The 18525-nt window shown below is 39.9% G+C and overlaps 1 protein-coding gene and 1 long non-coding RNA gene across 3 annotated transcripts in view; both read left to right on the top strand.

Moving 5' to 3' along the window:
* The first annotated feature begins 2594 nt into the window (after positions 1 to 2594).
* Positions 2595 to 4919, top strand: LOC125559139. Its single transcript, XR_007306377.1, has 2 exons — positions 2595 to 4042; positions 4473 to 4919. It is a non-coding gene; the product is annotated as an uncharacterized LOC125559139 (long non-coding RNA).
* A 2861-nt stretch (positions 4920 to 7780) lies between these two features.
* LOC116610270 overlaps positions 7781 to 18525 on the top strand; it is a 29788-nt gene continuing 19043 nt past the window's right edge. For both annotated transcript variants that reach the window (XM_048720661.1, XM_048720660.1), the window contains exons 1-2: positions 7781 to 7803; positions 8189 to 8283. In XM_048720661.1, coding sequence (XP_048576618.1) covers positions 8193 to 8283 — 91 coding nt within the window. In that variant the 5' untranslated portion in view covers positions 7781 to 7803; positions 8189 to 8192. The remainder of the gene's footprint in view (positions 7804 to 8188; positions 8284 to 18525) is intronic.

Below are 18525 nucleotides of genomic sequence, written 5' to 3'. Positions count from 1 at the left end.
TCCCACACTTCTTAAGGCCGAATTCCATGCCAATGTCACTACTGAATACACGCACTGAGTTTATTAATTAATTAACTTCACGTTCATTCTTCCCATACAACTTTAGGTCGTCCATGAACAGCAGATGGTTTAGGGATCCCGCATCCTTGCCTAATTGGTACCTCCCACTTTGCACTTCGCAGTATAATCGACAGTGGTATTAAGCATATTACAAATAGCAAAGGGGAAAGGCTATCGCCTTTTAGCATGCTGTTGCGCAACAACAATTGAATGTTTTGAGCTACACCAGTCATGTTTAACGTTTCCAAAATCCAGGAGTGTGGAACCATGTCGTAAGCCTTCCGATAATCAATCCAAGCCATTGCCAAGTTGGTTTTTCTTCGTTTGCAATTTCTTAGTACCATTTTATCAATTAGGAGCTGATCTTTGGTGCCTCTTGAAGCTCTGCGGCATCCCTTCTGTTCTACAGGGAGCATTTCTACATTTTCTAAGTGATCGTATATTTTGTCTGCGAGTGTTCCGCTGATTAGTTTCCACATCAGCGGTAGGCATGTAATGGGCCGGACGTTTTCTGCGGTATTTCCTAGTGTCAGGTCTTTAACACATAAGACAGTTCTTCCTTGGTTAATCCATTGTGGCGCAAACCCTGATTCATGAATTAGGTTAAGTTGTTCAGCAATTGGATGATGGAGGGCTCAAAAGTTCTTCAGCCAGTAACCTTGCACTCCATCCAGCTCAGGCCCCTTCCAGTTTGCAACCTTCTTTAGTTGCTTTTTCATATCTGCCTCCTTAATCACCACATCTTCCTGGGAGACATGTTGGCTAAGCTCCTCTCTTACATCATCAAGCCATTCGGCTTCTCGATTGTGCTCTGATTGATTCTCCCATATACTCTTCCAAAACTCGCAGCTCTCCTGTGGGTCTGGTATGATGTTATTCTCCATGTTTATCCCGTCGAGTTTTGGTAGAGTTTTTTCTGGTCGCATTGGAACAGACGATTTTGTCTAAACTGATTTATCCGGTTTTCATATCTTTTCAGTTTTGCAGCACTAGCTAACACCCGCTGCTTTAACTCCTCAATTACAACATTCAACCGTTTCTTCTTTACCTGGTGCTTTTTTTATAATCTGGGTCAAACCTCTCCCTCCCTTCTTCTGCATAGTTTTGCTACTTTCCAACTTACTAATTTCCTTTCTCAGCGAATCGAATTTGCTCCTTATTCTCCTTTTCCAAAAAGGTTCTTTTCTTGGCTGGTTTGATCTTTTCTTCAGGCCTAGCCTCTGTATTACAACAATAGCTGCAGCACGCACTAGCCGGTTGGTTCCAGTTATATCTACAGTTTTGATGTGCTTTAATACTTTATTTACCTCCTGTGACACTTCACGCAGTTTACTTCGTTCAACATGCTTTAGGGACCTCAATTCTTTCACGTCTCCCTCCTAAAAAGCGCGTTTGATATCATCCAAGATCTCTCTCTGCCTCGCCGACAATTCTTCCACATTCAAAGCCTGGAATTCGTTGGTACCTTCATCGCCACTACTCTCAAACCTCTGCTCATCATTCACCCCTGATCTTGCTGCCCATCCCCTTCATCTACAACCTCAACCTCATCTACAACAACATTATTGCTTTTCATACCCTCCACATTGTTCACCTGTCGCTTAATTTCCTCCAGCTCGATGTCAGAGAGCCAGTTGTTGTTCCTGATTGCTCTCGCATGATCTGACAGATTTTGCTCAGACACTCTGAACATCCCTCTATTCTGCCAGCTGTTCAGCATCCTCCTCCTGTAGCCCCGAGTCCATGGTTTGCTCTCAAAATAGCATTCCATCACAACTCTATACAACGCATTGTTCCACTTCCTACGGCCAGTTGTTTGTTGACGACCGAGTGGTGCCTGTCCGCCCACACCTCTGCCGGACGAGAGAACACCTCCGTTCTCATTCACGTCGTTGTCTCTATTACTATTAGAACTCATTTTCATCACTTTTGTGAGGTGGTGGGTTATCCCGCGCCAGACACCAACCTGGTATTTACCTTGTCATTATCATTATCATTATCATTATCATTATCATTATCATTATCATTATCATTATCATTATCATTATTATTATTATTATTATTGTGCTAAAGCTTGTGAATGTTGTAGTGAAAATTGTAAAAGTTACACTAATTTTATGGTTACGGAGACAGGTATTGCATCAGAAGAGAAAAGGCGTTATGTTAATGAAGACCAGAAAAAAGAACTCTCAAGATTGCTGTTAATTTTACTTGGTCTTCGGGAATGCGGTCACATATAAATATTCATCTACAAATATATATGATCGTTCTCATAATACGACATGCTTACCATTGCTTGATTACATGCGCTTCATCAACGGCTACGCAACATAGTTTTTCCTTTAACAACGGGCTAGAAAGCAGCTCCCTCCATCGCTGGTTTTTCAACCATGATTCTGGGCTTCCAAATATCAAGGAATATCGAATATCGAATATCGTCGAAAACTAGCGGCATAGCTTGGTAAATCAGCGACTTCCCATAGCCAGTCGGCAAGTTAATAATCCGTGGTGAACTCCTCAATAGCCTCCTTTTGATGGCTATTCAGGACCGCAATTCTGAATTTCTTTGACACAAGACGAAAGACGTCCGCCATCTTGACTTTTTCCCGCGAACAACCATAGTCAACTTTCTAGGATTCGGAAAGTGAACGCTGATTGGCTAATTTGTTTTGCCGCTCTGTGGAGCAGGCGCTCGTGGGGCCTAGGGAAACGGGGTCCCTAAGAGCGACGCGTAGGAGGCTACGAAAGGATATGGTTGGTAAATGAACATTGCATGATCTGTGAATTAGGCCTCATGAACTGTATCTCTAATGAGCTAATCTGTCTGCAGGGCTGAATGATATGTATGTTTTGCTTTTAAAATGAAATTGCACATATATCTTAAAAGTTTTATTGAGCAAAAATGATAACAACCAGAATTTGTTTTAAAGAATTGTTATTATTAGGGAAACATCACCACTCCGACACTACATCAAACGCTAAAATACCAGATCACCCCCATACAGTATTTGGTGTTTTTTATACCACTCGAAAAGCAGTGTTGTTCAGCTAATTACTATGAATTCAGATGACTCTCTCTTTCCGATGGATTATACAATTATTTTAATAAGAAGTTCAATGGAAAAGGAAAAGATAGAAAAGTGTTGTCGAACTAAAAAAAATAACTTAATCTTTTTATTTATTTTATGAAGAAAGAAAAGATAGGTAAGTGGTGTCAAACTAGAAAAAAATAACTTAATCTTTTTATTCAATTTTATTCTTTAAATATTTAAATGTTTTAAAAACAACTTATTTCACAACTTGGTGCTTATTGTGTACAAAACAGACTCAAGCTGATCCAAGCTAATGTCTCCAAATTCATTTATACTTTTGAAAGACAAGATGAACAGTTTATGAATATGTATATGTAAAAAAATTGAGGTGGCACACCATTTGTATCTAAATCATTTATAGACAAAATATATAGCATAATTCTGAACAATAAAATGTGACTAAAATTTATTACATTCACGATGCTGTTTAATAAAAACAATGCCTATTGTATGGAAAGTCTAGCATACAGAATTTTTTACACAGTCGCATGTGAGAGGTCAAGGCAATACAAAATGGTGGCAGTCCGTAGCGTGCTTGCGTTTACTTGTTGGATCCTTCATAACATAGAGAAATATTCCAGATCATCTTATATCTTCTTGGTTAACTAACACTAATTTCGGTCATCGTGTCGATTTGGGTTTCCTGTTTAACAAGCCGCCGCCATCTTGGGAACGAAATCTCCCGTCCCCTCCCCCGATGCGTAATTAGTAGTCTATGCGTTGCCTTTCCAGCTTCAATTTGGACGGCGTCTGTACCAAGATTTGGGCTACCTTTGGAAGTCCGCGATACAAAGCGACCATGATTTTTCGCACTTGCCCTGCGTTTACGATTGAAAGCTCCTTCTTCGATTTATACCGCGAATACGATGGCGATATCAAAAAATTATTTGGTTAGTATGACGACTTATGATCCGATGTTTTACGGGGTTTTCTTATCATGGCTTTCGAAGTTTGTCATTTGATGATAAAAGAATTCGGATAATCAAACTAGGGCAAAGCGAAAGGTATTCAAACAGCCCAAAATCCCATTGCCTGACGTTTGTACTGTAAGGCTTTGTTTATAAATGCAATTGAGCGAAATTACTTTATGAAGGGAAGACAAACCAACCAAATTCCTAAGATGACGGGTAAATAATAAGCATTCAGTAGGTCTCTGCGTTATTTGATGAGACTTTTGTATAAAGGTAAATGTAAAATCTATCCGAATAATCTCATTTCTCTGCCCCGCTTCTCGGCCCTTCTAATATCAGACATAAAATTGCTTTTTTTATTCGATACTGGGTTTGCAGTATTTTATATTTTGAGTCTATTTTTCCACAGCAATGTCCAGTCCAGAACTACTATGATTGCAAATCATTTCCCAAGAAATAAAACAGAATTGATTGCTACATTATTTTAAACCAAGGCAAACACAGCCACGGAGGAGACACGGAGGAGAAATCCACGGAAGAGAAATCCAGTGAATACCTGAGCAGTAATCTTTTCAGTAGCTATTATCATGGCCACCACTTAGACCCAAATAGCTTACTTCGTATGTACAGGCATGCAGCCCCGGGTGGGCAAACGGGTTGTGACCCTCCCACTCAGCTACCAAAAAGCAGTCTTTTTAAAATATACTTACTCTCCATAATATTTATGACTGCCCATCCCCTCCACAGCTAATCAGATTGTTTGTTATGGTTATCAGACTTCACCTTTCCTTTTCTAGACATACAATGCCTTCAATTAAATAATTTCTTTTGTTTAATAAAATAAGACTACAAGCAATCTGTTTTTGTTCTACTTCTCTTATAAAACAAACAGAGAAACCATGAAAGGGTTAGTAATCAGCCAAGACAGTGGCTGCAAAGAAAATGGGGTCTTGCATAAATCTGGCCTATGGAAAATGTGCGAACAAATCTGAAAGAATATTGATTTAACCCTAGCAATTGAATGACCAACCAATCTATGAGCTCGAGCACGTCACTTCTTCACGAGAACTTAGTTCATATTAGTTAATATTTATAGTTGGAGGAGAAGAACAAAGAAGAGGGGGGGAGCGAATTAATGAGGAAAGGTCATGCAGGCCACGAGTGTTGACAGACGAACAGGGAGCTCGCAAGCGGGCGCGTGACATCAGGTGTCCAGCACCTGCTGGACACCTGATGGATGAAAGTCTGATGTCTTAACATCATTTATCTCATATGTAATTTAATCTTTTTTTAGAATTATTAGAACTGTCTCTCTAGTTATCATATTATTTCATTCAAGACAAAGAAAGAGAAAGTCAGCACCTCAAATAAGGCATAACAATTAGCTATACTAGTTTATTTAGCAATCTTGATATTAGTTATGAATTACATTATTTAGTTGGGTCTACTACAAATAAAACAAATTTGTTATTTTCCAAAGTTTATAACCTTTAATTTGATCTTGATTCATTAATCTGAGGGTCTTCACTAATCAGCTAGCTGATTTTTCTTTTTGCCTTTGTGGAAATCGAGAAAGACGTTTTTGTTTTCTCAGTAGTGCATTTTACTGAATCATTGTATGATAAAACCATTTGAATTTGGTTTTTGAGATATCCAGAATAATCTGGAATAAACTTGTCCCGACATTGATGTGCTATTGAAACCCCAGAAATTTGTCCAATGGGCTGAATAGTGCTTTGAATTCAGAGAATTTACATATTTAACTTGGTATTATTCTTAAATCTTATTATCTGCTGTATTAAATATAAATATTGAAATAAACTGTATATCTAAATGTATCACACTTGTGGAAGTTTCACAAATCTTATAACCGCTCTTGGATTTCTAACCGACTGCTATTTCAATATACTTATAGATGCGAAAAATAAGTGTGGAGCTTTGCTTTAGGCAGTGCCTAAATATATCTAGTTAATATCTTGAAGCAGAGAAGCAGTATCATATTTTAGAATGACTAAGCAAAAGTTCTGCTAACAACAAAGGAATTTCTTGTTATCGCAAAGTTGGTTTTAAGACATCAGACTTTCATCCATCAGGTGTCCAGCAGGTGCAACATCAAACCTGCTTTTCCACTCGGTTATTGGCTGAAGTACGGGTCGTTTTTAGAAATACGTAAACATGATATGTACTTGGTGTGGTCGTATGGACCAGGGCTCAAATATCTTTGTTTTTAGGACTATAATACAACCAATCCCTGACTGTATCTAGCCCGCACTTCCCCTTAACAAAATACAGTTTCCACGTTATCCATGCTAGGCATTAGACTGACTGCATTCCTGAAAAAATTGTCATCCCAAAAAATGTTCAATCTAAATTTAAGAAAAATGCTTTGGTCTAGTCGTTGATATAGAGCAATCCTTCTCCTTCATATGGAAAATAAATAGAAAGGACAAAAAGAAAAGAAAAGAAAGAATAAAAGGACAAGCACATGAGGAAAAAGACAAAAATTGAAAAAGAACATTAAAAAAGAGAAAACAACTTGTATACACCAGGCATAGAAATCTCACTTCCTTTCATGTAAGTTACACTTAAGAATACTGGCCTTCGGCCTAGAATAGCTATTGCTTAATGCGGGTTCGGCGACATAACAGTTTTCTATATGTTTTCCCTAAATAATATTATTTTGTTGTTGCTGTTGTTAGACTTGATCAACAGTGGCTATCGAAGTTATCTTTAAATAGTTATGTGATACACATGTGTTTTTATCTCACGTTTTCTCGTGGCCCGAAAACAGATGTGAATAACAAGTGTCTTAGGACAGTCTCTTAGGCTGAGTTCAAACATCGTATTATCCATGGGTCGTATTCGATGCAAATGAATCAAGTCGATTGTTTCATCGTCATTTGCATGCATTTGCATTAAATACGCCCCATGGATATACGACGTTTAAACTCAGCCTGAGAGGAGGGTGCAGAAATTCAAAATAACATTTGGTGTGTAGGCACATTCACGTAGTACACGGGCAAGGAATGAGACCAAAAAGCAAAAATGGATCGACGAAGTCCAAAATCTTTTTTTTCTATAACAGGGGATATTATATTTCATGTGTTTTATTCGTCTCACATGTCCATTTAAACGTTTATGATTTTTATTGTATTCTTGAATGTTGTTGAATCAGACAATAGGGATCGATATAACGGAACAAATAAAGCAAGTACACTTTTCACAAAATGCCAACAGACCACAACATCCAAAATAAAATAGATGGTATGCAGGTGAGGTTCCAGACAAAAGTATTCCAGGGCAACGGAAATAAAACAAAGAGCAAAAATGGAGCGGACACACCGGATTGTTTTTGAGTAATTCACGAGATGTTATTATATTATTTCAAATGTCTTTTAAAAGTCTTTGATAAAAATTTTTTGTGTTCTTCCTTTTCACAAATACTATCACACGCGATCTCCCCGTTTATGACGAAGCAGGCAGAACCTGTCGATACAGCGGTACAAAGGAAGCACGACACACGTGCACACTTCACAAAATGCCAACAGACCACACCCCTGTTTCCAACGGACCATATGATGCCAATTAATCATTAAGTATAGTCAAAATGCAGTCATCCCAGTAATAACAGGTAGAAAACGTCGCATTTTAGCCAATAAGGGACCGAAATAACGGTACAAAGGAGCCCCCACTTTAATTTTATCTCATAGCTGCTCTAGTCATTGCTGAGAGAAGTGGGGGTAAGTTTAACTATTTTAGAAATGATTTACATTTAAAGAAAATTACGGTGGCCATTGTTGTATGTTGCAGTAATTTTTAGGTACTTTTATTTGGCATAAATTCATTCCTTTGCTAACTCCAGAGTTTTGGCATATCCTCACGATTAACCAAAACTCCCCAGAACTCCCACCGCCAAGATTAAAAATTACGTGCCGTACAGATTTTTTTTAAAAACATGCTGCTTAATCAAGATGGAAAATGAAGAAAAATATTGAAAAAAGTATAAATATCTTAATATTTGAAAAATGTTATGAATTTTTCTTAAAAGGGGTTGTATTAGAGAAGCACCAAGCATCTTGGGACACGCCGATTATAATAAAGTAATGCACTTTTCTTGTTTTATAGCTTCATGATGGAAGCTACTTACTTCCTTCGTGTGATTCTGGCAGCTTTTGTACTGTTAAAAACATCTCAAGCAGCAACATTCAGTTTTGGGAAAGGTGAGTAACCAAGTCGACTATTTGGTTTAATAGGATGTGGATCTATGAATAATATTCACGGAACTGGTGCCGGCCGAAAACGGAGCTCCATAGGTGTAGAAATATGGTATATCTAAGCGACTCAGCCCTGTTGCATAACGCAAATTTGCTCGCACGTCACCCGCCCATGTATCAGGGCTAATATCACAGTGAGCGTAATGAATTGACAAACAGTTCACACAGTCTCAATACTTTCCCGATGAGACCATAAACCTATGTTTGTCCTCCGACCCAAGAGCAACCGAGATTATAATAGCAAGTAGGTAACGAAAAACACGGACCAGACGAACTTATAGAGCCTTATTGTAAATACTTATATAGCCTAGTTATAAAATTTATTCTTAGAATATTTATGGCTTCCTTATCTAACACTGAGCTGCCAAAGCTCATTTTGTTTATAATTTTTGAAAAAGACAGGGGAGGGGGGAAGTTTCTGAAAACAATTAGGTGTTGGACACGAAACGCACAACGGCTCACAAGTTGACAGAAAAGACAACAGAGAAGGTCTGTTTTTTTCAAGATTGAGAAAATGCAATTGTTTAGGCAGATGCAAAATCCAGTTTAAAAATGATAATTTGATGGATTTATCTTCTAAGAAGCTAGGAATTTTCTATAACTTCGCAAAGTTGTTTCAGTCTTTCAGGTCCACGATAACACATTGGCTTATGATAAGTAATGGCATAATATATAGATTAAGGCATTGCCTTAAAGCGGAGTTTATATTCGCTTAATAATTTAAGAAATATTAAATATTATTATTATATTTCTGTTTTTGACGACGTCAACGATTTCACAGATCACGCGACCAACTTGTTGAACCCCCTTCTCTCCACCCTTGACATCTACATGACAAATAACACGTTTATTTGCCATACAATGTTTCGGCGTCAGGGTAGTTTTACTTTTAGTGACGCCATCGATGACGCCACAATCACGTGACTATATTCGTGCACTCCCTTGACATACATGACATACCAAGATTGGTTTTCATATGATGTTTCGTTCATGATTTATAGATATTTTTGTTTTAATGAAATCGGAATAGTTTTGCTATTGGTGACGTTATCTTCGGCGTCACAAACCACTTGACCATATTTTTGCAACCATTTTGACACAAATATGTCACCTGCCAAGTTTGGTTGTGAAACAATGTTTCTTTCAAGAGATATCAATGATTTTGCTTTAAATGGCGTCATCGATGACGTCAAACAACACGTGACCATATTGTTGCATCTCCCTTCACACCTACATGACACCTCCCGAGTTTGGTTGCCATACGATGTTTCCCGTGTGAAATATAAATATTTTTTATTTTAATGACGTCAGCATATTTTTTGGCTTCTAGTGACGTCATCGATGACGTCATAAATCACGTGACCACAGTTTTGCACCCCCCTTGACACATACATGACGCCTGCCAAGTTTGGTTGTCATACGATGCTTTTTTGGGGGCGGACGGACGGACATTGCGTCACGAAAACTCGAGTCGATAAGTTACCAATATTTGCTACCATATTTTTCTTATATACCACTTAACATACTTTTAGGTATGGTGCTCCGCTCACTCGGCGCTTCGCGCCGCGTGGGAGCTCCGCTATAATTACGTTGGCTTTGATTCCGTGATTGGTCCACTTCTTACAGGGTTTATGTGAAGGCATTGTAATGCTTTCCTATCTGATGAAAATTCACTACAACTCGACAGCATGTGAAAATGGAGAGTGTCAGCGAAAAAAACAGCAAATTGATTATATATAACGACCCCCAGGGTTTCTCAAATGATCCGGTGTTAACGGGAACCGTATTCTTTCGGGTCTTTAATCTTTAAGTACTAATATATAGATTAAGGCACTGCGTAAAAGCGGAGCCAGCTTTATTACCATATTTTCATACAGAGAATCATTGGGCAGGGGTATGACCCCCCTGAAGACTAGAGTTTTAATTTATTTTGGGAATAATAAAAAATATCTATGATAACAACACTCACCTCTGTATGCTAGATATATCCATTCCACCCACTTTACATACATACAGCCTGTTTCAAATGAATGGTCCTGGCTGTATTTCATTTACTATTTCCCCCACCGTAATCAAATGTTTGACGTCCTCCCAATCCACTTCTTTTACAGCACACCCAAAAAATATTGGTGATATTAGTAGCATTTATAATGCCAAGGATATCATTTACCAATAGCACAAGAGGAGGTTACGAGCTCTAAGTGTGTTTGATAGACTACTGATACTGAACAGATATTTTCTTTTTCATTTCTACAATAAAATAATCAGGTCTAACATTAATGTGAATGGCATTTTACTCAGTTCTTTTATTGAGTACAGCTTTGAATATCAAAAGGGATGTTTGCGTCAAGAGAGCCCAACATTTCATACCCATAATGAAAATTTTCAGTCCCTTTTTAACACTCTTACTAAGTTCAAGTACTAAAAATTAATATAAAATGCAAATCTTTATGAATACAAATATTTTAATACATTTTCCTTCTCCTACTTCGGTCTGTACTTGCAGCACAGTTATGAGAAAATGTTAACCTGTCAAAAATCTAAAACAAATTTTTCAACAATAAATGTAACTAGCATAATATAAGAATAGACAAATCACAGTTTAGACAGTATTCATTCAGGAGGGGGCTAAAAAAAAGTCACACATACTATAAAGTGTTCCCTGCTCACACATCTATTAGTGTTCCCTACTCACACATACTGTAAGTGTTCCCTGCTCACACATACTAATAGTGTTCCCTGCTCACACATACTGTAAGTGCTCCCTACTCACACATACTGTAAGTGTTCCCTACTCACACCTACTGTAAGTGTTCCCTGCTCACACCTACTGTAAGTGTTCCCTACTCACACATACTGTAAGTGTTCCCTACTCACACATACTGTAAGTGTTCCCTGCTCACACATACTAATAGTGTTCCCTGCTCACACATACTGTAAGTGTTCCCTGCTCACACAAACTGTAAGTGTTCCCCGCTCACACATACTGTAAGTGCTCCCTACTCACACATACTGTAAGTGTTCCCTGCTCACACACACTGTAAGTGCTCCCTACTCACACATACTGTAAGTGTTCCCTACTCACACCTACTGTAAGTGTTCCCTGCTCACACCTACTGTAAGTGTTCCCTACTCACACATACTGTAAGTGTTCCCTACTCACACATACTGTAAGTGTTCCCTGCTCACACATACTAATAGTGTTCCCTGCTCACACATACTGTAAGTGTTCCCTGCTCACACAAACTGTAAGTGTTCCCCGCTCACACATACTGTAAGTGCTCCCTACTCACACATACTGTAAGTGTTCCCTGCTCACACACACTGTAAGTGTTCCCTACTCACACATACTGTAAGTGTTCCCTGCCCACACATACTGTAAGTGTTCCCTACTCACACATACTGTAAGTGTTCCCTACTCACACGTACTGTAAGTGTTCCCTACTCACACATACTGTAAGTTCTCCCTGCTCATACATACTGTAAGTGTTCCCTACTCACACATACTGTAAGTGCTCCATACTCACACATACTGTAAGTGTTGCCTGCTCACACATACTGTAAGTGCTCCCTTCACATATTGTAAGTGTTCCCTACTCACACATACTGTAAGTGTTCCCTGCTCACACACACTGTGAGTGTTCCCCGCTCACACATACTGTAAGTGCTCCCTACTCACACATACTGTAAGTGTTCCCTGCTCACACACACTGTAAGTGTTCCCTACTCACACATACTGTAAGTGTTCCCTGCCCACACATGCTGTAAGTGTTCCCTACTCGCACATACTGTAAGTGTTCCCTACTCACACATACTGTAAGTGTTCCCTACTCACACGTACTGTAAGTGTCCTCTGCTCACACATACTGTAAGTGTTCCCTGCTCACACATACTGTAAGTGGTCCCTACTCACACATACTGTAAGTGCTCCCTGCTCACACATACTGTAAGTGCTCCCTACTCACATATACTGTAAGTGTTCCCTACTCACATATACTGTAAGTGTTCCCTACTCACACATACTGTAAGTGTTCCCTGGTCACACTTACTGTAAGTGTTCCCTGCTCACATATACTGAAAGTGCTCCCTGCTCACACGTACTGTAAGTGTTCCCTACTCACACATACTGTAAGTGTTCCCTGCTCACACATACTGTAAGTGTTCCCTGCTTACACATACTGTAAGTGTTACATACTCACATACTGTAAGTGTTACCTAATCACACATACTATAAGTGCTCCCTACTCACACATACTGTAAGTGTCCTCTGCTCACACATACTGTAAGTGTTCCCTGCTCACATATACTGAAAGTGCTCCCTCCTCACACGTACTGTAAGTGTTCCCTACTCACACATACTGTAAGTGTTCCCTGCTCACACATACTGTAAGTGTTCCCTGCTTACACATACTGTAAGTGTTCCCTACTCACACATACTGTAAGTGTTCCCTACTCACACATACTGTAAGTGCTCCCTACTCACACATACTGTAAGTGCTCCCTGCTCACACATACTGTAAGTGTTCCGTACTCACATATACTGTAAGTGTTCCCTACTCACACATACTGTAAGTGCTCCCTACTCACACATACTGTAAGTGTTCCCTACTCACACATACTGTAAGTGTTCCCTACTCACACATAATGTAAGTGTTCCCTACTCACACATACTGTAAGTGCTCCCTGCTCACACATACTGTAAGTGCTCCCTTCTCACATATACTGTAAGTGTTTCCTACTCACACATACTGTAAGTGCCCCCTACTCACAAATACTGTAAGTGCTCCCTGCTCACACATACTGTAAGTGCTCCCTTCTTGCACATACTGTAAGTGTTTCCTACTCACACATACTATGTGTTCCCTGCTCACACATACTGTAAGTGCTCCCTGCTCACACATACTGTAAGTGCCCCCTTCTCACACATACTGTAAGTGTTCCATGCTCACACCTACTGTAAGTGTTCCCTGCTCACACATACTATAAGTGCTCCCTGCTCACACATACTGTAAGTGTTCCCTGCTCACACATACTGTAAGTGCTCCCTGCTCATAAATACTGTAAGTGGTCCCTGCTCACACATACTATAAGTGCTCCCTACTCACACATACTGTAAGTGTTCCCTGCTCACAAATACTGTAAGTGCTCCCTACTCACACATACTGTAAGTGTTCCCTGCTCACACACACTGTAAGTGTTCCCTACTCACACATACTGTAAGTGTTCCCTGCTCACACATACTGTAAGTGTTCCCTACTCACACGTACTGTAAGTGTTCCCTACTCACACGTACTGTAAGTGTTACCTACTCACACATACTGTAAGTGTTCCCTACTCACACATACTGTAAGTGTTCCCTACTCACACATACTGTAAGTGTTCCCTACTCACACATACTGTAAGTTCTCCCTACTCACACATACTGTAAGTGTGCTCTGCTCACACATACTGTAAGTGTTCCCTACTCACACATACTGTAAGTGTTCCCTGCTCACACATACTGTAAGTGCTCCCTGCTCACATATTGTAAGTGTTCCCTACTCACACATACTGTAAGTGTTCCCTGCTCACACATACTGTAAGTGTTCCCTACTCACACGTACTGTGAGTGTTCCCTACTCACACGTACTGTAAGTGTTACCTACTCACACATACTGTAAGTGTTCCCTACTCACACATACTGTAAGTGTTCGCTACTCACACATACTGTAAGTGTTCCCTACTCACACATACTGTAAGTGTTCCCTACTCACACATACTGTAAGTTCTCCCTACTCACACATACTGTAAGTGTGCTCTGCTCACACATACTTTAAGTGTTCCCTGCTCACACATACTGTAAGTGTTCCCTGCTCACACATACTGTAAGTGGTCCCTACTCACACATACTGTAAGTGCTCCCTGCTCACACATACTGTAAGTGCTCCCTACTCACATATACTGTAAGTGTTCCCTACTCACACATACTGTAAGTTCTCCCTGCTCACACGTACTGTAAGTGTTCCCTACTCACACATACTGTAAGTGCTCCATACTCACACATACTCTAAGTGTTCCCTGCTCACACATACTGTAAGTGCTCCCTGCTCACATATTGTAAGTGTTCCCTACTCACACATACTGTAAGTGTTCCCTGCTCACACATACTGTAAGTGTTCCCTACTCACACGTACTGTGAGTGTTCCCTACTCACACGTACTGTAAGTGTCACCTACTCACACATACTGTAAGTGTTCCCTACTCACACATACTGTAAGTGTTCGCTACTCACACATACTGTAAGTGTTCCCTACTCACACATACTGTGAGTGTTCCCTACTCACACGTACTGTAAGTGTCACCTACTCACACATACTGTAAGTGTTCCCTACTCACACATACTGTAAGTGTTCGCTACTCACACATACTGTAAGTGTTCCCTACTCACACATACTGTAAGTTCTCCCTACTCACACATACTGTAAGTGTGCTCTGCTCACACATACTGTAAGTGTTCCCTGCTCACACATACTGTAAGTGTTCCCTGCTCACACATACTGTAAGTGGTCCCTACTCACACATACTGTAAGTGCTCCCTGCTCACACATACTGTAAGTGCTCCCTACTCACATATACTGTAAGTGTTCCCTACTCACATATACTGTAAGTGTTCCCTACTCACACATACTGTAAGTGTTCCCTACTCACATATACTGTAAGTGTTCCCTACTCACACATACTGTAAGTGTTCCCTGCTCACACTTACTGTAAGTGTTCCCTGCTCACATATACTGAAAGTGCTCCCTGCTCACACGTACTGTAAGTGTTCCCTACTCACACATACTGTAAGTGTTCCCTGCTCACACATACTGTAAGTGTTCCCTGCTTACACATACTGTAAGTGTTCCCTACTCACACATACTGTAAGTGTTCCCTACTCACACATACTGTAAGTGCTCCCTACTCACACATACTGTAAGTGCTCCCTGCTCACACATACTGTAAGTGCTCCCTGCTCACACATACTGTAAGTGCCCCCTTCTCACACATACTGTAAGTGTTCCATGCTCACACCTACTGTAAGTGTTCCCTGCTCACACATACTATAAGTGCTCCCTGCTCACACATACTGTAAGTGTTCCCTACTCACACATACTGTAAGTGTTCCCTACTCACACATAATGTAAGTGTTCCCTACTCACACATACTGTAAGTGCTCCCTGCTCACACATACTGTAAGTGCTCCCTTCTCACATATACTGTAAGTGTTCCCTACTCACACATACTGTTAGTGCCCCCTACTCACAAATACTGTAAGTGCTCCCTGCTCACACATACTGTAAGTGCTCCCTTCTCACACATACTGTAAGTGTTTCCTACTCACACATACTATGTGTTCCCTGCTCACACATACTGTAAGTGCTCCCTGCTCACACATACTGTAAGTGCCCCCTTCTCACACATACTGTAAGTGTTCCATGCTCACACCTACTGTTAGTGTTCCCTGCTCACACATACTATAAGTGCTCCCTGCTCACACATACTGTAAGTGTTCCCTGCTCACACATACTGTAAGTGCTCCCTGCTCATAAATACTGTAAGTGGTCCCTGCTCACACATACTGTAAGTGTTCCCTGCTCACACATACTGTAAGTGCTCCCTACTCACACATACTATAAGTGTTCCCTGCTCACACATACTGTAAGTGTTCCCTACTCACATATACTGTAAGTGCTCCCTGCTCAAACGTACTGTAAGTGTTCCCTGCTCACACATACTGTAATTGTTCCCTGCTCACACATACTGTAAGTGTTCCCTGCTCACACATACTGCAAGTGTTCCCTACTCACACCTACTCTAAGTGTTCCCTACTCACACATACTGTAAGTGTTCCTTGCTCACACATACTGTAAGTGTTCCCTACTCACACCTACTGTAAGTGTTCCCTACTCACACATACTGTAAGTGTTCCCTCCTCACACATACTATAAGTGTTCCCTCCTCACACATACTATAAGTGCTCCCTGCTCACACATACTGTAAGTGTTCCCTGCTCACACATACTGTAAGTGCTCCCTGCTCACACATACTGTAAGTGTTCCCTACTCACACGTACTGTAAGTGTTCCCTACTCACACGTACTGTAAGTGTTACCTACTCACACATACTGTAAGTGTTCCCTACTCACACATACTGTAAGTGTTCCCTACTCACACATACTGTAAGTGTTCCCTACTCACACATACTGTAAGTGTTCCCTGCTCACACATACTGTAAGTGTTCCCTGCTCACACATACTGTAAGTGTTCCCTGCTCACACATACTGTAAGTGCTCCCTACTCACACATACTGTAAGTGCTCCCTGCTCACACATACTGTAAGTGCTCCCTACTCACATATACTGTAAGTGTTCCCTACTCACACATACTGTAAGTTCTCCCTGCTCACACGTACTGTAAGTGTTCCCTACTCACATATACTGTAAGTGCTCCATACTCACACATACTGTAAGTGTTCCCTGCTCACACATACTGTAATTGTTCCCTGCTCACACATACTGTAAGTGTTCCCTGCTCACACATACTGCAAGTGTTCCCTACTCACACCTACTCTAAGTGTTCCCTACTCACACATACTGTAAGTGTTCTTTGCTCACACATACTGTAAGTGTTCCCTACTCACACCTACTGTAAGTGTTCCCTACTCACACATACTGTAAGTGTTCCCTCCTCACACATACTATAAGTGTTCCCTCCTCACACATACTATAAGTGTTCCCTGCTCACAAATACTGTAAGTGCTCCCTGTTCACACATACTGTAAGTGTCCCCTACTCACACATACTGTAAGTGCTCCCTCCTCACACATACTATAAGTGTTCCCTCCTCACACATACTGTAAGTGTTCCCTCCTCACACATACTATAAGTGTTCCCTCCTCACACATACTATAAGTGTTCCCTGCTCACAAATACTGTAAGTGCTCCCTGCTCACACATACTGTAAGTGTTCCCTACTCACACATACTGTAAGTGTCCCCTGCTAACACATACTGTAAGTGATTCCTACTCACACATACTGTAAGTGCTCCCTGCTCAAACGTACTGTAAGTGTTCCCTACTCACATACTGTACGTGCTCCTTGCTCTTTGTAAATAAAGATATGCAAAAGGCCTTTGCTAGCAGAGTAGAGAGCATAAATTGACTAAAAAATGATTTTTAGCCCTAGGAGGTAGCCAAATTGGTAGATAGCAAATATGGCGTAGCACAGAAAAGTTACTAAATATTCTAAATAGACTTGAATGTATCTATTTTATATTATTCTAAATGCACAAAGAGTGTTCAATAGTGAATCAATATATTGCTGCCCAGCCCGAGACCAAAAAAAATATGAAAAGGCTCTAAGGCTTAATAAGGAAAGTGAAAATAAAGTTTTGTTTATGATTGTTGATTCTGATTTTTTTGTACAATATAAAAAACAGGAACATTTTTATAAATACTGCTTATCATCCATGTTTTCGTACAGTCTCACATTGATTCCCCTGAATAAGAGAAAAAAAATCCTTGTCATTTCAAAGACATGTCATTCCTTTCCTCATGACCTGTCTTTGAAATGACTATATTCTCAAAACATGAGAAAAACATAGAGGAAAACAAAATCAATAAGAAAGGGTTTCTTACCAAAAGAAAACAGACAACAAATCAGTATTTTTAGAAAGACAGACATTTTGACGTTTTGGTTTCTTGAAAATAAAATTTTGCATAAAAACATAACGAAGACAGATGATAAAGAAAAGAAGACTTTGCAAGGATGATTGCCAGGTTTTTGTTTCTCCTCGCACATTTGCCAATAAATAACAAAAAAATTATCAATTGAATTAGCTAAATGATACATAGTTTTACCAACAAAACTGTGTATACATGAGTAAATCAAGGTCGTTCTTACCTAAGTTAGATAAGCCTTAATTTGTAGATGTATTTCATTTAAGAAGAAAAGTTTCTTTTAAGATTCTTACAGAATTGGAAAGCCATTATATTGCGCGCCAAAATAGCATCCAATCAGCGTTCAAGAATGTGGTCTCTTGATGAATAGTGACACCGGGAAAATCAGAGGAGTTGTAACGGGAAGGAAATCGTTATGTTTGAGGATTACTTTCAGAAAGATTTACAAAAAAAACATTTTTTAATAAAGGAAAAAAGGAAGGGGATTG

Source organism: Nematostella vectensis, chromosome 13 (genome assembly GCF_932526225.1).
Source record: "Nematostella vectensis chromosome 13, jaNemVect1.1, whole genome shotgun sequence".
In the NCBI taxonomy this organism is placed as follows: Eukaryota; Metazoa; Cnidaria; class Anthozoa; order Actiniaria; family Edwardsiidae; genus Nematostella; species Nematostella vectensis.
This window is presented reverse-complemented; position numbering and strand designations above follow the sequence as displayed.